The following is a 17,813-nucleotide window of genomic DNA, read 5'->3' as shown; positions in this document are numbered from 1 at the left end:
GGAGCACCCATAACCCAGAGTCACCAAGGAGACGTCAGAGGGGTCAGAGTTTGGGAGGCAGAACACATCAATATGAGACTGCGGATGATGTGATGGGCTGGGTGATGGTGGAACATTGGGGAACCAGGGCAGCACAGCAGGCACAGGGTGACAAGTCCTGAATAATTAGTGAAGGGGAGCGCAAATGTTTCAGATGTTTATCAAGAGGGCAGTATGCCTCAGAATGTAGAGAGCTGGTGATTTTCTGGAGATATCGAGGAGCCCATACGGGGTACCGTCATGACTATTCCGGCTATTAAAATTGGAAGAGCTCTGAACTCATCTCTTGGCAGTCAAGAAGCGCATTCAGGAAGAGAGAAACATACAATGGTTAGAGGTTTTGGATGGCATAAGACAGACATTCTGGAAGACCCCAGATCACTTACAGGACAGGAGGCAAAGGAGAAAAAGAACTACCGAGAAGGCATGGCTGCAGAGGATAAACAGTTGGAGATGGATGCCAACACTCATGGCGAACGGAAGGAGGGTAACAAGTCAAATATTGAAGTTAGAATTGGGGAACCACGAAGTCGTTTGGGTCAAGGGCAGTAGGGGGAGCTTTGGGGAAACATCTTCTGGAAATGGAGTGGTAGAGGTGACACGGGAGCAGCAGGTCAAGTTGATGAGACCCTTTACTGTGGATGAAGTGAAAAAAACTAAGCCATCAAGGGGCTTAAACGAGAAGGAGCTCCAGGTCCTGGCAGATTTCTGGTGTTTTTCTTTAGTGAGCTTTGGGAGATGGTTGAAGCAGAACTTATGGGCACACTGGCAGAATCTCAGCTGGGAAACTTTGACTTAGAGTGCCTAAACAGGTTGCATGTCTTTCCACTACTGAAATGCCAAGGCCCTGTTAGAGCTGCTGATTTCTAGGCCATATAGCGTTTTAGTACCATCTACCTCACATTGGCAAAAGTACTGGCCAACTGACTCCGGCGGGTCATTGGCGATCTTGTAGGACCCTTTCAGTTCGTTTTCATCCCAGCTGATTTACAGCACAGTGGTGGTGGAGGAATCATAGCAACGTGTCAAAGAGAGTGGAAGAAAGGCTTCATGTTTAAAGTTGACTTTGCAAAGGCAAGCAACTCTCGATAAGGAAGAGAGACTTCCCAATAGAATGAGTGAAATGGGTGAGGAGATGCGTGACTTCCCACTTTTTCTTCAGTGTTAGTGAATGGCAAACCAGAAAGCGAATGGACCCGTCCGCCAAAGCTGAGTCAAGCAGGGAGGCCCCTTTTCACCACTATCATTCATCCAACCAATAGACACCCTGGGCATCTGTACTGTTAAAGTATGCACACACGGCATGCTGAAGGGCTTTCCAATGGGCATTCCACAACTTCAGTATGCAGACGAGACCACCTTCTTCATGGAAGGCTCAGCGGAGGAAGCTTGAAACCTGGCTAGGTGATTAAACCTCTGCTTCTGTCGGGTTTAGCCTTTCGCAGGAGGAAGAAATTCAATGCACTTAGTCTTTGGAGATGCCCATTGGGACGTCACCCTTGCGCTACCTGGGATTGCCCTTGAGGAATGGGGCGGGTGTCGAACATGGATTTGGCCCCAGTGATTGAGAAAGTGGAGAGGAGATTGGAGGCATGGCAGAGCCCTTTGCTGTCAAGCGCTGGTCGTGGAAACACCGAGTGGTACACTTCCCATGAAATATTTGGTTCTGCCATTAATGGGAGGTCGTATCAAGAACACGGATTGGCAACCAGTACAATGTAGAGCAGAAGTTGGAAGGATGGCAGGTCAGTGCTGTCGAGAAGGAGGCACTTGGTGTTGGTGCGACACGTGCATTACTGGTTGGGATCAGCAAGTGCCTGGAAGGTATGATGAGAAGATTCAAATGGAAAAGCTCAGGGATGGCGGGCCAGGGGATGGACCTCTAATTGCGGGACATAGTGTGCAGCCCAATCTGTTTGGGACAGGCTGGGAGTATTGAAAATATATGATTTGAACAATGCATTATTGGCCAAGTGGGTGAGCACACTTATGGGACCAGATACAGATATGGCTACACAGATTCTGAAGGACATCTATAGATCTAGCTTGGACTGGGTGAGTCAGGCAGCTCCAGTCCGGAGCCTTTGCTGATTGTGCTATGTGCGCAAGTGACGAAGAAGACTGCCCATCTCTTCTTCAAATGTTCATTTTGCCCGAGCTTTGTGGACCCACCAGCCAACTACAGGAGTGGATGTCTTCTTAGAGGAGGTCTTTTGGGATTCTATACCGGGTGATGCAGTCAGGGGTGAGAGAGCCATGGTCAGCCTTCGTGGTGCTCTGGCCAATATGGCTGCACTGGAATGAGGTCATCTTCAACAGACGGGAAGCGTTGATGGACAGTGTTATACAAGCAGCCGCAAGTCTTGTCTCTGCATGGTTCAAAAAGACCGCAGCAAAGGCGCAGGGCAGCCCTTTAGGCCTTATTTGTACTTAACGACCATATTTATTTATCACGTCAGGAAGTTCACCAATTTTGTGTAATCTCCCCTATCTTTCTTCCAAAATAAAATGGCATTGGCAGGTTTATCAGATCTTCGAGAGGAGACTTGATAGACTTTGAAATTTACACTATCTTAGAAGTATTTCCATTCAGAACAGATACTAATTCTACATCATGACACCCTTTTCTCGTTGATTGATTCTTGCACTCTTATTTCTTCTTTACGAATTATCTTACCTGTATTTATTGTTTCTAATAATAATGTGCAAAGGGCGCCATTTCTGGACTTGGCTTTGTTTGGTCTTCTGATGGAGGGATTGATGAAGAATGGCGGCACTCTGTTGCTCCAATACCTCCGGAAAAGCTTGCAGAGTTTTTTGCCATTGGCAACAATGATTTGGATTCATCATATCCCGATGCTAGCATAACTTCTACTGCAAGAGAGCTGCAAGCAGCATCTGAGAATTCTGATTCCAATGGCAGCGATGACGACCACCACAAAGATGTCGACTTTGAGAAAGAGGTTTTCATCAGATACACCTGATTTTTATCCTTTACTTTATCTGTTGTTACTCATTTGTGATCTCTTAAGTATGATTTCCTTTTAAGGTTGAGGCAACTTTCAGGCGAGCAGTTGATGAAGGGATCAATGACGAAAATGTCATCTTGGAAGTGAACTCTCTCAAGTATCTTACAATACCTTGTGCATTTTTTCCTTACCATCTTTTCATAGAATGCAGCAGGGTAGGAGAATGTTTCTCTCATTTTGTAGTTATAGCTTTTGGATCCACAGTTTGATTATTTGGTCGTTTGGTTTGGTTGGAGTGATGAAAAAAACTACATAATCTATTTACTGTAAAATATTCTTGTGTTGCAACTTCTCTACCTTTAAAGATTGAGAACACCATTTTCCTGCTGGAAAATTTCATTTAATGTCTGCTTGATCTCCTTCTTAAGCCTTGATGATACTGAGATGTTCTTGCTGGGTGGTCTTCTCAATTATCATCGCCGTCGCTTTTTTGGGGGGAAAATAGCTAACGCTAATTTATTATTATAAAAATACATACGTTCTATAAAATAAATGCGTGTGTTTTTTTTCTACTGTATGCACTATCAAACTTAATCCCAGCCTTCTTCTTACTCTCCTGCTGCTACATGTTCTCTTGAGGCTGTGTTGGCTAGGGTTATGATAAAAAATGACAGAGCTGCATTTGATGGGATAGGTTGCATTAAAAAGTCATACAGTGAGGGGTGGGACCATGGCACTCAAGGGACTAATATCATACATGGGAAAGAAGTCACTTAAATAAGACTGTTGATCTGAGTATTACATGTCTTTATTTTCTCTCTCTTGTTAGCCCATTAAGGGCCCTCTCTAGTCAGCTCATTAGGGCTTCATATAAAACCCTGTAATCTCTTTCATTTGCTATCAAGAATTGTTCTTTTCTTGTTTACATGGTATCAGAGCCCTAACCCTAACCCTAATCTGGGTTTCCTGGGCTCGACCTTGCGCTCCGATCTTCGGCGGTTCTCACGACCGCCTGATCTCGCGCTCCGGTCTCTCGCCGCCTCGCCTCCGGGCCTCCCAGGCGCTCGCTGTTCTGACATCCGCCGCCCCAGCGTCTTCCGCTCCGGCGCCCGCCGCTGCCCTGGCGCGCGCCTCGGCTCACGCCCTCGGCTCGCGCGCCGCTGCTCGCGCCCTCCCGGCGCTTGTCGCCCGGCTCGCGCCTCCCGGCGACCGACGTCCCGGCGCTTGCCGTCCCAACGACCGTCGTCCCGGCGCCCGCCGTCCCGACGACCGCCATCCCGGCTCCCGACGTCCCGGCACCCGCCGTCCCGGCTCCCACCGTCCCGGCGCCCGACGTCTCGGCGCCTGCACTCCCGGCTTCTCGTCGTTCCGGCGCCTTCTGACTGTGGTCTACTCTGCTTTCATCATGACGAACCCGGTTGAAGCCCAGACCTCTACTGTTACGCCAGACTCGACGCCGGTATCTACGCCACATGCATCTGCAGTGCCTCTCGAGCCCGGGAATTGGTCGTCCTCCTCTGGACCATCCTCTTTGCCTCGGATGCCTCCGGATGGTATGTTTACTGGATTCAATCTCTTGCAATGGCGCCAGTACATCCAGATAACTTTAAAAGGGCGTCTCATGCGCCATCTTCTAGAAGACAGACCTTCTCGGACCGATCCCAAGTATTATGACTGGCTGGACGTTGAGGGGGTAGTTCATCGTTGGCTCTTGGACAGTATTTCACCTAGTGTTAAAGGTGAATTCGTGTCTCTAGAGTCGGCTCGGGCGGTCTGGGAAGCAGCACTTGAGAGCCACTCCAAGAAGCACAACATTGCGACTCTGTACGAATTGGTACATCGGGCCGCTAACCTGCGTCAAGGCGACCGGTCTATCATGGAGTACAGTACGGAGCTCATTTCGTTGTGGAATGAAATTGACTACTACATGCCGCCCGACCCCCATTCAGTGGACCGCCAATATACTCTTCAACTTCGGGTTTTCCAGTTTCTTATGGGACTGAACCCGGAATATGAAGTTGTACGGGCTCAGCTTATTCATCGGGAGACTGGTCCTACCTTCAAGGATGCGCTCCACAGTGTGCGGGTTGAAGAATCCCGCCAGCAGGCCCAGAACTCGCTTCGCACTTGTAGCTCATTCCTCTTCGCTCGCACGCCCATCGCCGACTCCATCACCCGGCTCTTGCCACGTGGTCCGACGGCTCGACAGAGGATTCTCCAAAGGGTGATCCTTCGCTGTTTTGCAATTACTGCAAGAAGCGAGGTCACTCGGCGAGACGTACAAGCTTCAACGGAAACGCCGCACAACCGAGCAACCTTGCTGCAGCCGCCTCGCCCGCGTGCCCCGGGTCAAGTGCCTATGATGTACGGTCTTCTCCCAACTAGTGCCTCGCCCGCTAGCTTCACTCCGGAAGAGATGGAGCGTCTACGCCGCTTGCTTGATCCTCCAGTCGTGGGCTCATGCTCCTTGGCCCACGCAGGTATGTCCACCAGTCTTCCCACACCTACATCCTCCTGGCCATTCTTTTTCCTCTTCCACTTGGCTTCTTGATTCCGGTGCCACCGCCCACATGACCCCAAATCCTCGAGCCTTTCAAACTTATGCACCCGTTTCTAGCTCCTCCAAAGTTAAAACAGCCTCCGGCGATCTTCTCACCGTGGCGGGTATTGGTCGTGTGGCCCTTTCCTCTTCTATGCATCTATCTAAAGTTCTTCATGTTCCTCGCCTTACTCATCATCTTCTCTCCCTATCTAGCCTTGTTCGCGACTTGAAACAAGACCTTACCTTCTCTCCTAATTCATGTTTTTATCGTGATAAGGTGTCGTGGAGGACGATTTCCATTGCTGAGGAGCATGAGGGGCTCTATCTTGTTCGTCCTTGTTCGAGTTCTCTTGCTTTTGCTGCTGCGGCAGTTTCCCTTTCGGCTTCCCACGAGCTGCCAGGCTTCTTCATCGACGCCTCGGCCATCCTTCTTTGCTACTCTTTATCGTCTCTTTCCTAAACTCTTTCTAGGCCATTATGTGGACCGCTTTGTTTGTACTGCTTGTCGAATTGCCAAACATCATCGCATTACGTATCCTATCTCGTCTTCTCATTCTTCGACCCCATTCTCCCTTATTCACACCGATGTGTGGGGGCCTTCCCCTATTCATAGTACTTCCGGTTCTCGGTGGTTATGCATCTTTATTGACGACGCTACTCGATTCACGTGGGCATATTTCTTGAAGAACAAATCGGAGATATCTCGTGTCATTCCTCAATTTTACTCCCTTATCCAAACTCAATTCTCTATATCCATTCGTCGCTTCCGCTCCGACAATGCTAAAGACTACGTTAACACCACGTTAAGCACCTTCTTCCAAGACAAAGGCATTATCCATGAAACTTCTTGCCCATGTACACCTCAACAAAATGGCGTTGCCGAACGCAAATTCCGTCACATCTTTGAAATGACTCGGAGCCTTCTCTTCCATATGCATGTGCCCAAGTATTTTTGGGGGGAAGCCGTCTCCACCGCCATCCATCTTCTTAATCGCCTTCCATCTCGAGTGCTTGACTACTCCACTCCCATTGACCGTCTTCAGCATTCCTTTCCAACTCTCTCTCTCCGAACTCATCTTACTCCTCGTGTATTTGGATGTGTATGCTATGCGCCCAACCACCAACTTGGTCGTGATAAACTGGATCCCCGTGCTATCAAGTGTGTGTTTGTTGGCTATTCTTCCACCCAAAAAGGCTATTTATGCTATCATCCACCCTCTCGTCGGTTCGTCGTCACCAAAGATGCCACGTTTGATGAATTGCTTCCCTACTATTCCTCCTCCTCTCCTGAACCTTCATCGTCCCCATCTCCCTCTGATCCACTCGAATTCCTCATCCTCGTCCCTCGTCCCTCTTCACCGGCCCCGCCCGACGTGTCTCCGCCTGTTGCTCCTCCAGCAATTGTGCCTCCCGACCCGCCTCCGGCCGCCGTCTCAGTCCCTCCTGTGGAGCCTCCTCCAATATCTGCTCCTGCGCTCGACCCTTCTGCTGCACCTTCTTCGATTCCTCCGCTCCCTATCCGTCGCTGCCCGCCTGAAAACGCCACGGTATTACCCTTGCTCGCCGTAAAGCCTCGGCTTCCTTCTTCGCCTCCTGCTGCCCGTTTACCTCAACCTCCACCCCTCCTGCCACCTCCTCATTAGCCGTGCTGCCCTCTTCCTGCCTTCCCCTCTATCCGTTGGCGGAATCTATCTCCTCTCATCGCCTCTCACCCTCTTATCATGCCCTTCTCACCTCCCTTGATGCCACTTCCCTTCCCAAGACGGTGGACATTGCCCTTTCATTTCCGCATTGGCGTCAGGCCATGGCGGAAGAACTTCAGGCTCTTGCTCACAATGAAACGTGGGATCTGGTTCCTCTACCGGCCGAAGCATCTCGTGGGTAGCCGTTGGGTGTATGCTGTGAAGCATAATTTGACGGTTCTATTGAGCGCCACAAAGCCCGGGTTGTGGCACAAGGGTTCACTCAGAAACATGGCATTGATTATCAGGAGACCTTTGCTCCGCCGCCAAGCTGAATACTGTGCGGATCTTATTGGCCCTTGCTGCGGATCGGGGCTGGATTTTGCAACAATATGATGTGAAGAATGCTTTTCTGCATGGAGAGTTGACTGAGGAGATCTACATGGCATTACCTCCTGGCTACACTTCCTTAGTGCCATCGTCTCCGCAGTCTATTGTCTGTCGCCTGAAGAAAGCATTATATGGCTTGAAGCAATCTCCTCGTGCCTGGTTTGGTCGTTTCACGACGGCCATGCAGCGTCGTGGATACCGTCAGTGTAATGGTGATCACACCCTTTTCTTCCGCCATTCCACGTCAGGGGGAGTCGCTATTCTTCTTGTGTACGTGGATGACATCATTATTACGGGTGATGATACGCCGACCATTACTGAGCTGGCTATGTATCTCTCGTCGGAATTTGCTATTCGCCATCTTGGCCCGTTGAGGTACTTTCTTGGCATAGAGGTGGCCTATTCTTCCAGCGGGATCTTTATTTGTCAGAGGAAGTATACGGTGGACCTTCTCTGTGAGCTTGGAAAGGAGGACGCCAAGCCTGCTTCGACATCGATTGATGCGAACCATTGACTTGGTGCCGATGCGGATGAGGAGCTTGCTGAGCCTGGCCCATATAGAAGACTTGTGGGAAAACTGCTTTATCTCACCCACACTCGCCCGGACATTGCATATTCAGTGGGTGTTCTGAGTCAGTTCATGCAGACTCCTCGCATGAGCCATTTTCATGCTGCTCATCGTCTCCTCCGTTTCCTGAAGTTTATTGTTTCGTCGCCATACCGGCCTGCGTCTTGAAGTCTACACCGATGCAGATTATGCCGGCTCTGTGGTTGATCGTCGGTCCACATCTGGGTATTGCATCTTCTTGGGCGGCAATCTGATTACTTGGAGGAGCAAGAAGCAGAAAGTGGTCTCTCGATCGAGTGCTGAAGCGGAGTTCCGTGCCCTTGCGCATGGTCTGTGTGAAGCACTTTGGATTACCCAGCTTCTTCGTGAGCTACGGTGTCCAGTTCCCTCTCCTGTCCAGCTGTTCTGCGACAACAAATCGGCGATTAGCATTGCTCATGACCCCGTTCAGCATGACCGTACAAAGCACATCGAGATCGATCGCCATTTCATCAAAGAGAAGCTTGAATCGGGAGATTTTTGCACGCCTTATGTTCCGTCCGCTGAACAGCTTGCAGATATCTTCACCAAAGGGCTTCATGCCCCTAGGTTTGAGGAGCTCTGTTCCAAGCTGGGTGTGGATAACATCCACGCTCCAACTTGAGGGGGAGTGTTGATCTGAGTATTACATGTCTTTATTTTCTCTCTCTTGTTAGCCCATTAAGGGCCCTCTCTAGTCAGCTCATTAGGGCTTCCTATAAAACCCTGTAATCTCTTTCATTTGCTATCAAGAATTGTTCTTTTCTTGTTTACAAAGACAATGGACCACGTTGGACCACAATTGAAGGTGGGAGGCCTGGAACATGTTGGACTACAATTGGTGGGTTGTGCCGCTGCAGAATACTTCTGCTCTTTTTACAAAAAAGGACGACGCAACCGGTGGGTGTGGTGCGGTAAAGGGACACGGATGTAGGATTTGGCTCACAAGGTTGAGTTGATCCTAACTTTCTCAGAGGTAGAGGTCAAGTAGGTAATTAAAGGACTCAATGGCAATGGGGTGCCAGGCCCGGATGGTCTGCCGGTATTCTTTTACAAAGAGTTTTGGGAATGGGTGAGGCCGAACGTGATGGCGACACTCGAAGAATTTCGCCAAGGGACCGGCAATGTGGAGAGAATCCATCGGGCATACTTGTTTCTACTACCAAAGCTACAAGGCGTGGATAGAATCAAAGATTTCAGACCAATCTCGCTATCCAACTCCATCTATCTAATTATTGTTAAGGTCTTGACGAACAGGCTGAGAGTAGTGATAGGGGAGCTCGTCGGACTATCCCAATCAGCATTTATGCCGGGCCGCTTACTGGTGGATAGCGCAATTGCAGCGGGAGATATCTTAGCTTCATGGAGAAGGCACGGGACCAAGGGGTTCATGTGGAAAGTTGACTTCGCCAAAGCCTATGACACACTAGATTGGGGCTTCCTGTGAGCATCATTAAAGCGGAGGGGCTTCCCAGAGGAATGGATCATGTGGGTGAAGATGCATAACAACACACTCATTCTCAGTGTTGGTGAACAGGACGCCTGAAGGCAGACGTAAACAACCACAAAGGGGGGTAAGGCAAGGTTGCCTGCTTGCCCCCTACTTTTCGTCCTAGCGGTAGATGCACTCGCCACATACACCAACCTAGCAGGCTCCCACAACCTATTGAAGGGATATCAGATAGGAAGCCATCCCAAGGGTATTCCGTTACTACAATACGCAGATGACACCACTTTTTTTATAGAAGGCTTAGTGGAGGAGGCGAAAAACCTGTCTACCTTACTCGACTTCTTGCAGATTTCTCTGGTCTACAAATCAGTGAGGCTAAGTCAGCATTTGTGGGCAGCGGCCTTACTCAAGAGGAGGCGCCGCAATGAGCAGAGGCACTTGGTGCACCACTCGGAAGCTTACCTATGAGATACTTGGGCCTGCTATTGACTACAGAGAAGATGACTAAGGTAGATTGGCAACTGGTGGTAGAGAAGGTCGAGAGACACCTGGAAGGATGGCAAGCCAAGGTACTGTCCAGAGGAGGTCGATTAGTGCTAGTGAGGTCGGTACTATTATCAATTCCCATCTTCCACCTCTCGGTGTTCAAGATGCCAGTAGGAATCAGCCAGAGACTCGAATGCCTGATGCGTCATTTCCTGTGGAAAGACATTGGGCCCAACCAGGGTGGAGGGCTGGCACTGGTGGCATGGGATATGGTCTGCAGACCTACTGAACAAGGAGGCTTTGGCGTACTACACCTACAACCCATGAACACAGCATTACTAACAAAGTGGGTGACACGGCTCATGCACCCTCGGGAGGACCTAGTCATCCAAATTGTTAGTGTGGACTTATTATTATTATCACTCTCTCTCTCCTACTTACTCTCCTAGGGTATAAATACCCTCCATGTAACCCTTTGGGTCCTTATGTCATTCTGTTAGTCTTCCTTCATCGATCGTCCTTCTTCTCCTCTCCCTCAACCCTTCTAGGGTTTCACATGGTATCAGAGCCCTTGGGCATCTGATACTAGGGTTTGACATCGCCCTAGTTCCGGCAGAACTCCGGTGAACCAAGGATCTGTTCGATCCTGCAGGAAGGGGAAACCCTAACTGCAATTTTGATCGACTGCTGGTTCTCCGACGAAGCTTTCTGCCGACGACCGCCAGCCGCTGCACAACCAGTCCGCGGACCCGCTGCACGAGCAACAGCCCGCGGACCAGCCGCGCACGCAGCCAGCACGCGGACTAGCCGCACGAGCAGCCAGCCCGCACGCCAGCCGCCGCGCAAACAGCCCGCGGACCAGCCACCCGCGCAGCCAGCCCGCGGACCTGCTGCACGAACAGCCGGCCTGCACGCCAGCCGCCGAGCAGCCAGCCTGCGGACCCGCCGCCCGCGCAGCCAGCGCGCGGACCAGCCGCACGAGCAGCCAGCCCGCACGCCAGCCGTCGAGCAGCTAGCCCGCGGACCAGCCGCCTGCGCAGCCAGCCCACAGACCAACCGCCCGAGCAGCCAGCCCGCACGCCAGCCGCCGAGCAGCCAGCCTGCAGACCAGCCGCCCGCACAGCCAGCGCGCGGACCAGCCGCACGAGCAGCCAGTCCGCACGCCAGCCGCCGAGCAGCTAGCCCGCGGACCAGCCGCCTGCGCAGCCAGCCCACGGACCAGCCGCCCGAGCCGCCAGCCCGCACGCCAGCCGCCGAGCAGCCAGCCTGCGGCAGCTATGGACAGGGCTTAAACTGGGATGAGAAAACGACCCCAGGCAGGGGAATGTCACCCTTCTGGCAGGGCCTTAGACAGATTTTCCCCCAAGTTAGAGACTTGTTCTCTGCCCGACTTGGCGATGGCCCCCTGTTTCACTTTTGGAAAGACCCGTGGTCCTTGAATCGCCTTTTGAGGGAGACATTCCCCCGGCTCTATGCGTTGGCCAGAAGCCCCCATGATGCAGTGGAGAAATGTTGGGACAACATATGGAACCCGAGGGTAGATGGTGCTCTGTCAGACCAGAGGGCAGCAGACTTCTTAAGCATGCAATAACCTTTGATTCAATGCCGGCCAGGACATGGCGAACAAGACGGATGGGTTTGGACAGGCGCTCCCTTTTCAGTTCGGAAGGCCTACATTAGGTTATACCAGGGAATTGAGGATCAACCAACTAACCAGGCATGTCAGGCCATTTGGCGCCTCAAGGTTCCACTAAAGGTTAAGATCTTTGGATAGCTATTACTGCGAAAGAGACTGGTGACACATGTCTTCCGCCGGAGGATGTATCCTGATACCTCTGCGACATGCACTTTACGCCAAAATGGTGACGAAGATTGCAACCGCTTATTTTTCGCATGCCCTTTTGTCCGTTTAATCTGGGCCACCCAAGCGCAACTGGCGGCAAATGTGACGTCAGAGGGGGTGTTGTGGGAGTTCTTAAGGCAAGGGGGCCCCAGGAGGAGATAGGAGGGGGGAGACGAGCGATTACAGTGATCTGGGCAATATGGCTACGCCGCGATGAGGCAATATTCAGGGGGGTAAGGTGTCCAAGGAAGGCTCACCCACAAGGTTGAGGGCCTCATGACATCATAGTTCGCTAGAGGGGTACTCAGATAAGGGTTGGCCAAATAGTGAAGAGAGTTTTAGCTATCTTCACATGTAACTACGGGTGGTTACCGCTTTGTCAGGTGACTGCCTTAAATAACTTTAAAAAAAAGACAATGGACCACGTGCTTTGTGGACTGACTTACCAAAAAAGATGGTAGGCCTCTTAGAATCCCTGGGCCAAAAATACAGTAATATGATAAAACAGAACATAAAAAGAAGACTGTCTAACATGCACATGTATCTACTTACTGTTTTCATCATGTATCCAAATAAGATGATACTTTTGAACCGATAGCTGAGCATGTATTTAATTATATGAATGCATATTATTCTAAAGAGGTAAGAGTTAGTCTGCCATAGTTGAGTTACCTCATCGTACTTATAAAAAAATATATCCACGTTTTTTTTCTTTCAGGCTTGCCTACAATGTGGATCATACAGACTGCGCTGGTGCATTGTTCTATGCAATGATACAGCTGGCTTCATCTATTCCCCACAGCACAAACAGTGAGCTATTTTTCATTTCAATTTCTCTTTTCCACTTTATCTTAACAGAGAGGTAGGTGTGCGTATCAGATTTCAGCCAAGCCCCTTAACCCAGTGAGGGAGAAATCACTTCATTACTAAGATGAACCTGTTTAAACACATGAAGCAGCCGTAACTTATAAGGGGCCAGGACTAGTGTTATATTTTATAATTACTAGGATCATCCAAGGATATAGGTACAACAAATAAAACTTTATTGAAAAGTAATGTAAAAGGTTAAAACTGTAAAGACATCGATCTCAAAAAGTTTTGAGTCTGATATTCTTGACATTTTAACACTAAAAAGAGCTATGCCTGGTGGCCAGCACGCCTTTAGGACTCTTGAGTGATTTACTTCATAATGGTAGGATTATCCCAAGGGTATGAGTACAAAACTGTAAAGAAGTGGATGTCTAACAGTTTTGAGTATGTTATTCTTGATAGTCTAACATATAAGGTTACACATAAGGTCTAACCTATAAGGTTACACATAAGGCTGAAAAAGGCTCCGTCCAGTGCCCATTACACGTAAGGTTCTAGGACCCTTGAGTGATCTACTGTATAAATTGTAGGATCGTTCAATGAAAAACAAAGAATAGAAAACACGACTGAAAAATAACATAAAGCCAAAAGGTATAGCTGTGAAGGCGTCGATGTCTAATAGTTTCGAGTCTGTTATTCTTGATTGCATAACTTTAAAAAAAGCTGTCTGTCAACTAGCTTCATGTTCTTTTCTAATCTTTCTTCTCTGCTATTCATTAACATTAATAGTAATATTTCAAGTAGTTTCTTCAATTTTACGGGCATGCTTGAATGTTACTTTGGTCAAATTAATAAAATAATTTTCTTAAAGATCCATCTATGAGCCATGTTGAGCACGATTCAAGCTCACTCGCCACTTGATTATGGTCATAACAATGTGCAGTTGAGCTCCTTGAGAAAACGAAAGAGGTGCTGACCCGCTGGAAAAGTCTTCTCAAGCATTACACAAAAACCGTCGATGAAGAGGTCAGAGTAGCAAATTTTTTTATCCATACTATTTCGCTTGTATTTCTTTCTATCTTCACGCTCGGGGTTTCAGTTCTCTTCTATTTTATATTGTTGTAGCCGTGGTCTCCAGCTCACTATGAGTGACAGCTCGCGGTTTACAAATTTTAATAGGAATTATTGGTGTTGGACATTAATTTCTTATGGACGATTTCAAGGGAGGTGCAAAAATCTGAGAACCTCAGAGAGAAATAGAATATCTTTATGTAGTATCATTTAGAACTTTGTTACAAATAGAATATTTTATGCATGAAAGAAATATTCCGTCTCATGTGCTGAAAAAAATTCAAATTATGTGGGAAGTACTCCACTTTACAATGCTAGGCTCCTTTTTTTTCGCTGTTTTTGAAAACTTATCTCTTGTCAAGGATTCCAAGAGGTACAAAGAGATGAGAGCTTCTGGCGTCATGTATGTTATACAACGGAGAGCTTTGACGCAAAGATATTGATGCATAGAAGAATATTCCTTGTCACTTTTGAAAAAAAAATGTGGGGGGAACGTTCTTTTGTACATTATTTTCGAAAAAAAATCTTCAAAAAATATTTTATTTGGAAAAAATTAAATAATTACATAACATAAATAATACACAACCATTGTTTAGAAAATCCCATATTTACTGTTTTTTGGTGCTCTATCATTCATGTACAGGTGGAGATTATCTTGAAATTCGAAGAGATGTGTCTAGACTTGGAATCAACCCGAGAATTTTCACCGCTGTTCACCAGGGTATCCTCCTATTGAGCAAACCCTCAAGCCATCAGTTTTTATTTTTCCGAATGTATATAACTTTCAAAGAAATCAATTGATTCCTGCTGAAAAAAACACAAATTTGTAAACCTATGCATTGCAGATACTGGTGTTCCTCTATGATCAAGATGTCTTATCTGAAGATGCCGTCCTTGCATGGGCGACGGAGAAAGAGGGGGCTGAGGAATCTGAGAAGGTACTCCTACAGCAGGCAGAAAGTTTCATCCAGGTACCTTACATCGTTCTGTTCAGAGAAACGTGATATTCTCCTTCAATGAACTATTACTTCTCCAATTGTGATATCTCTTCTTTGACCTAAACGACAAGAGAAAGCTGGGTTTGACATTTGTCAACGTCAACGGAAATTGTTGATGTTGATGTTTACAAAGTTTATTGTGGTTGACAATGATGTTGACGATGTTACTGTTGATGGTTAATCTCGCCCATGATGGGATTATCGCAGACGTTGTCGCTGAATTTCATTCAACTTGGCAAAATTCCAGTTCAAGAATCATCGTCCTCATCAACGTCAACACTGTCGTCAATGTCGATCGGCCTAAATGACACTGACGATGATGTTGACTGAAAAGTATGAACTGTTCATGGGGTCAGCAACATTGGGCCCCATTGATGTTGACAACGTCATCTGCAAACCATCTAACCTACGTCAATGCCATCAGGACGTGCTGAAGCTTAATTGAAAGTGCACTTCATATGTATTGGACTAATTGTTCAATTGACGAGTTAATTTCTTTTGCCTAACCGATTTGATCACTCTTGGTTGAATTGTTTTCTGGCTGGTCGGAATTTCCTCTGTAGTGGCTCCAAGAGGCTGAAGAAGAAGAGGATTAGTTGACATTTCTGGGGGAGTACTCATCAGTGACAGAAGGTATGCAGTCAGTGGGCGGAATGGTTAAAATTAAGAATGATTGTGGCTTTAAGAATGATTTGTATGTTTGAGGTATTGTTAAATTAAAGTAATTTTGTTTATTAAATTTGTATTGGAACAATTTGAATAAAGTAACTTGTTTGATATCTAAGATCCCAATCTGTCATCTATCGAGCTTTCATCCAATCCTATGCAGACGTCCCTTTACGTATGGTATATTCTAAACAGGACTACTTCTAAACATCTTAACCGGACCGCCACAACACATTATTACTGCTTGGAATAAAAGGAAGTATTCCGTAATAACTTTGTATGTTGAGAATATAAATACAAACCCATGTGTAGTGTTGTTCTTAGTGGAATAGAACGATTCATAATGGTTTCTACTCGTCATGTTCATTTTTCTTCTTCTTGAGTTCTCTTTGAGAGTTTCTTCATTTCCCTTGCAAATATTTTGCAGAAGTAGATATTCTGACGTCGAATGTTACAAAAGTATAAAAAACAATGAGTGTCCTTTTTCTGGTACCTTCCATTCAGGTAAATCTGTTAAAATTTTATAACTTTTGAGGTATATATGGTTTAGTCAAAAAAGAGTTATCATTTTCAATATTTTCTTTTAAAAATAGTTGTAATCCATTTAAATTGTATTACGTACAGTCGTGGGAATCTTTGAGTAGCTTGCTACGTGGTCCAGCCGGAATAAAACGAGATTGTAACGTAATAATGATAACGAGTTTTATTATTTTTGTTGTCTTTCATATATTCGAATAAATGCAATCTCAAGAATTAAGATTCATGAATTACTCTCTTTTTTATGTCAGGAAGCCTTAAATTTATGAGAAGTGGCACATTTTTTTATGAATTAAATTTTCACTAACAAAGAAACTCGTGAAGTTGTCGATCAAAAAATAATTACGGCTGTTTAAATGAGTTTTTTTTACAAAAAAATCAACTTTTATGCTGAGGAAAAATAGATTTTGGATTCATCCCTGTGAATATTATAAACCTAAATAACGACATAATTTACATTGCCGCACCGCATGCATGCCATGTTACATGATTGATCACGAAAGGCGAACAGATAAGCAGAAGTAAGATTACTTCTTTGAAAAGTTTACCTTTGGGGGAATTTTTCTGAAACTTTTACCTCTGCCTCCGAAGTGTTCATCATATAGTTGGGCCTCTGTTGGAGTGCTTCATTTATTAGAAGGGTTTATTTTCCCTTTAAATTAATTCTCTCAATTCAAAATTGACAAACGTGATTTTGTTAGTTCCATGTGATGAGGGGATACGAAGGCACAGGTAGGATAGAATGCCAATTCTTTTATATTGTATGCTGATAATCATGACAAAATTATGATAATGTTTTTCCATATTTTCTCCATGAAAGATGATAGGGCGAGAACCTAGGATCCATACTCAAAATGATTCATAAATTAGCATACTTAGAAAAGAGTTTTTACTTGTTGATAAAAATTATGAGTCCAAAATAAAAGTATAGATGTGTAAACTATATTTTCTACGCTTAGTTTCCATCCATTTTGATCCAACACATTTATTTATTACTTATATGAATTCTTGAGATGGCCTGGATAAATTCCATTGTTGCTCATGACTTGACCAGAGAAAAAAATCAATCTGTCAAGGATTGATCAATCCATTTTAGATTTTAGTCATAAAAAGTTAGCATTTGTTATTTAAAAATTTAGCAAAAAAGGAATATTAGTTAGTTTCAGTTTAATTTATAAGTTTTCAAGTTTTAGTTTTATATTTTTATTTAAGAATAATCATTGCCAATTAAAGCTACTTTAGCATAAATGTAACATAGAGAAAGGTATTGAAATATTGGTTTTTACTTTTATTTCGTCAGTTAAATACTTTGCATTACAAAAACACTAATAATTTCTATTGTTGATAGTTGAATGCATTAATCTTATCAGTATTTTTAATCAATATTCCTTCAGTTTGACACTTGATTTTCATTATTGATTCACATTAATAGAACTTATGTTCTTTTTCCATAGAGGGTGAAGTACTGAGTTGATGTAGAAACTTGAGAAGTTTGACTATACCATCAAGTGTGAACTTAAGTAAAAAAATATGCAAAATCATTTCCTATCCAACTTTAGGATGAACTTTTTTTTAATATATGTTAATTTTTTTCTCATTTTTTCATTTTTCAATGATTTACTACTACACCCCACTATCTACAATATTGGCCCAACTGAGATATCCTAAGTCTAAAGTTTAGATCGCATAACTATAATTTGTGGTACTTTTTTTTACTATTTCCTGGAATGTGCTGAAGCATTTT

At 45.9% G+C, this 17,813-nt stretch overlaps 1 protein-coding gene across 2 annotated transcripts in view; it reads left to right on the top strand.

The window, feature by feature from the left end:
• Nucleotides 1-15,650, top strand: part of LOC144716655 (Trimeric LpxA-like enzyme) — a 48,993-nt gene extending 33,343 nt beyond the window's left edge. For both annotated transcript variants that reach the window (XM_078591850.1, XM_078591849.1), the window contains 7 exons: nt 2,751-3,002; nt 3,089-3,165; nt 12,706-12,797; nt 13,741-13,823; nt 14,512-14,589; nt 14,714-14,839; nt 15,430-15,650. In XM_078591850.1, coding sequence (XP_078447976.1) covers nt 2,751-3,002; nt 3,089-3,165; nt 12,706-12,797; nt 13,741-13,823; nt 14,512-14,589; nt 14,714-14,839; nt 15,430-15,462 — 741 coding nt within the window. In that variant the 3' untranslated portion in view covers nt 15,463-15,650. The remainder of the gene's footprint in view (nt 1-2,750; nt 3,003-3,088; nt 3,166-12,705; nt 12,798-13,740; nt 13,824-14,511; nt 14,590-14,713; nt 14,840-15,429) is intronic.
• The last annotated feature ends 2,163 nt before the right edge of the window (nt 15,651-17,813 follow it).

Source organism: Wolffia australiana, chromosome 2 (genome assembly GCF_029677425.1).
Source record: "Wolffia australiana isolate 7733 chromosome 2, ASM2967742v1".
Taxonomy (NCBI): Eukaryota; Viridiplantae; Streptophyta; class Magnoliopsida; order Alismatales; family Araceae; genus Wolffia; species Wolffia australiana.
This window is presented reverse-complemented; position numbering and strand designations above follow the sequence as displayed.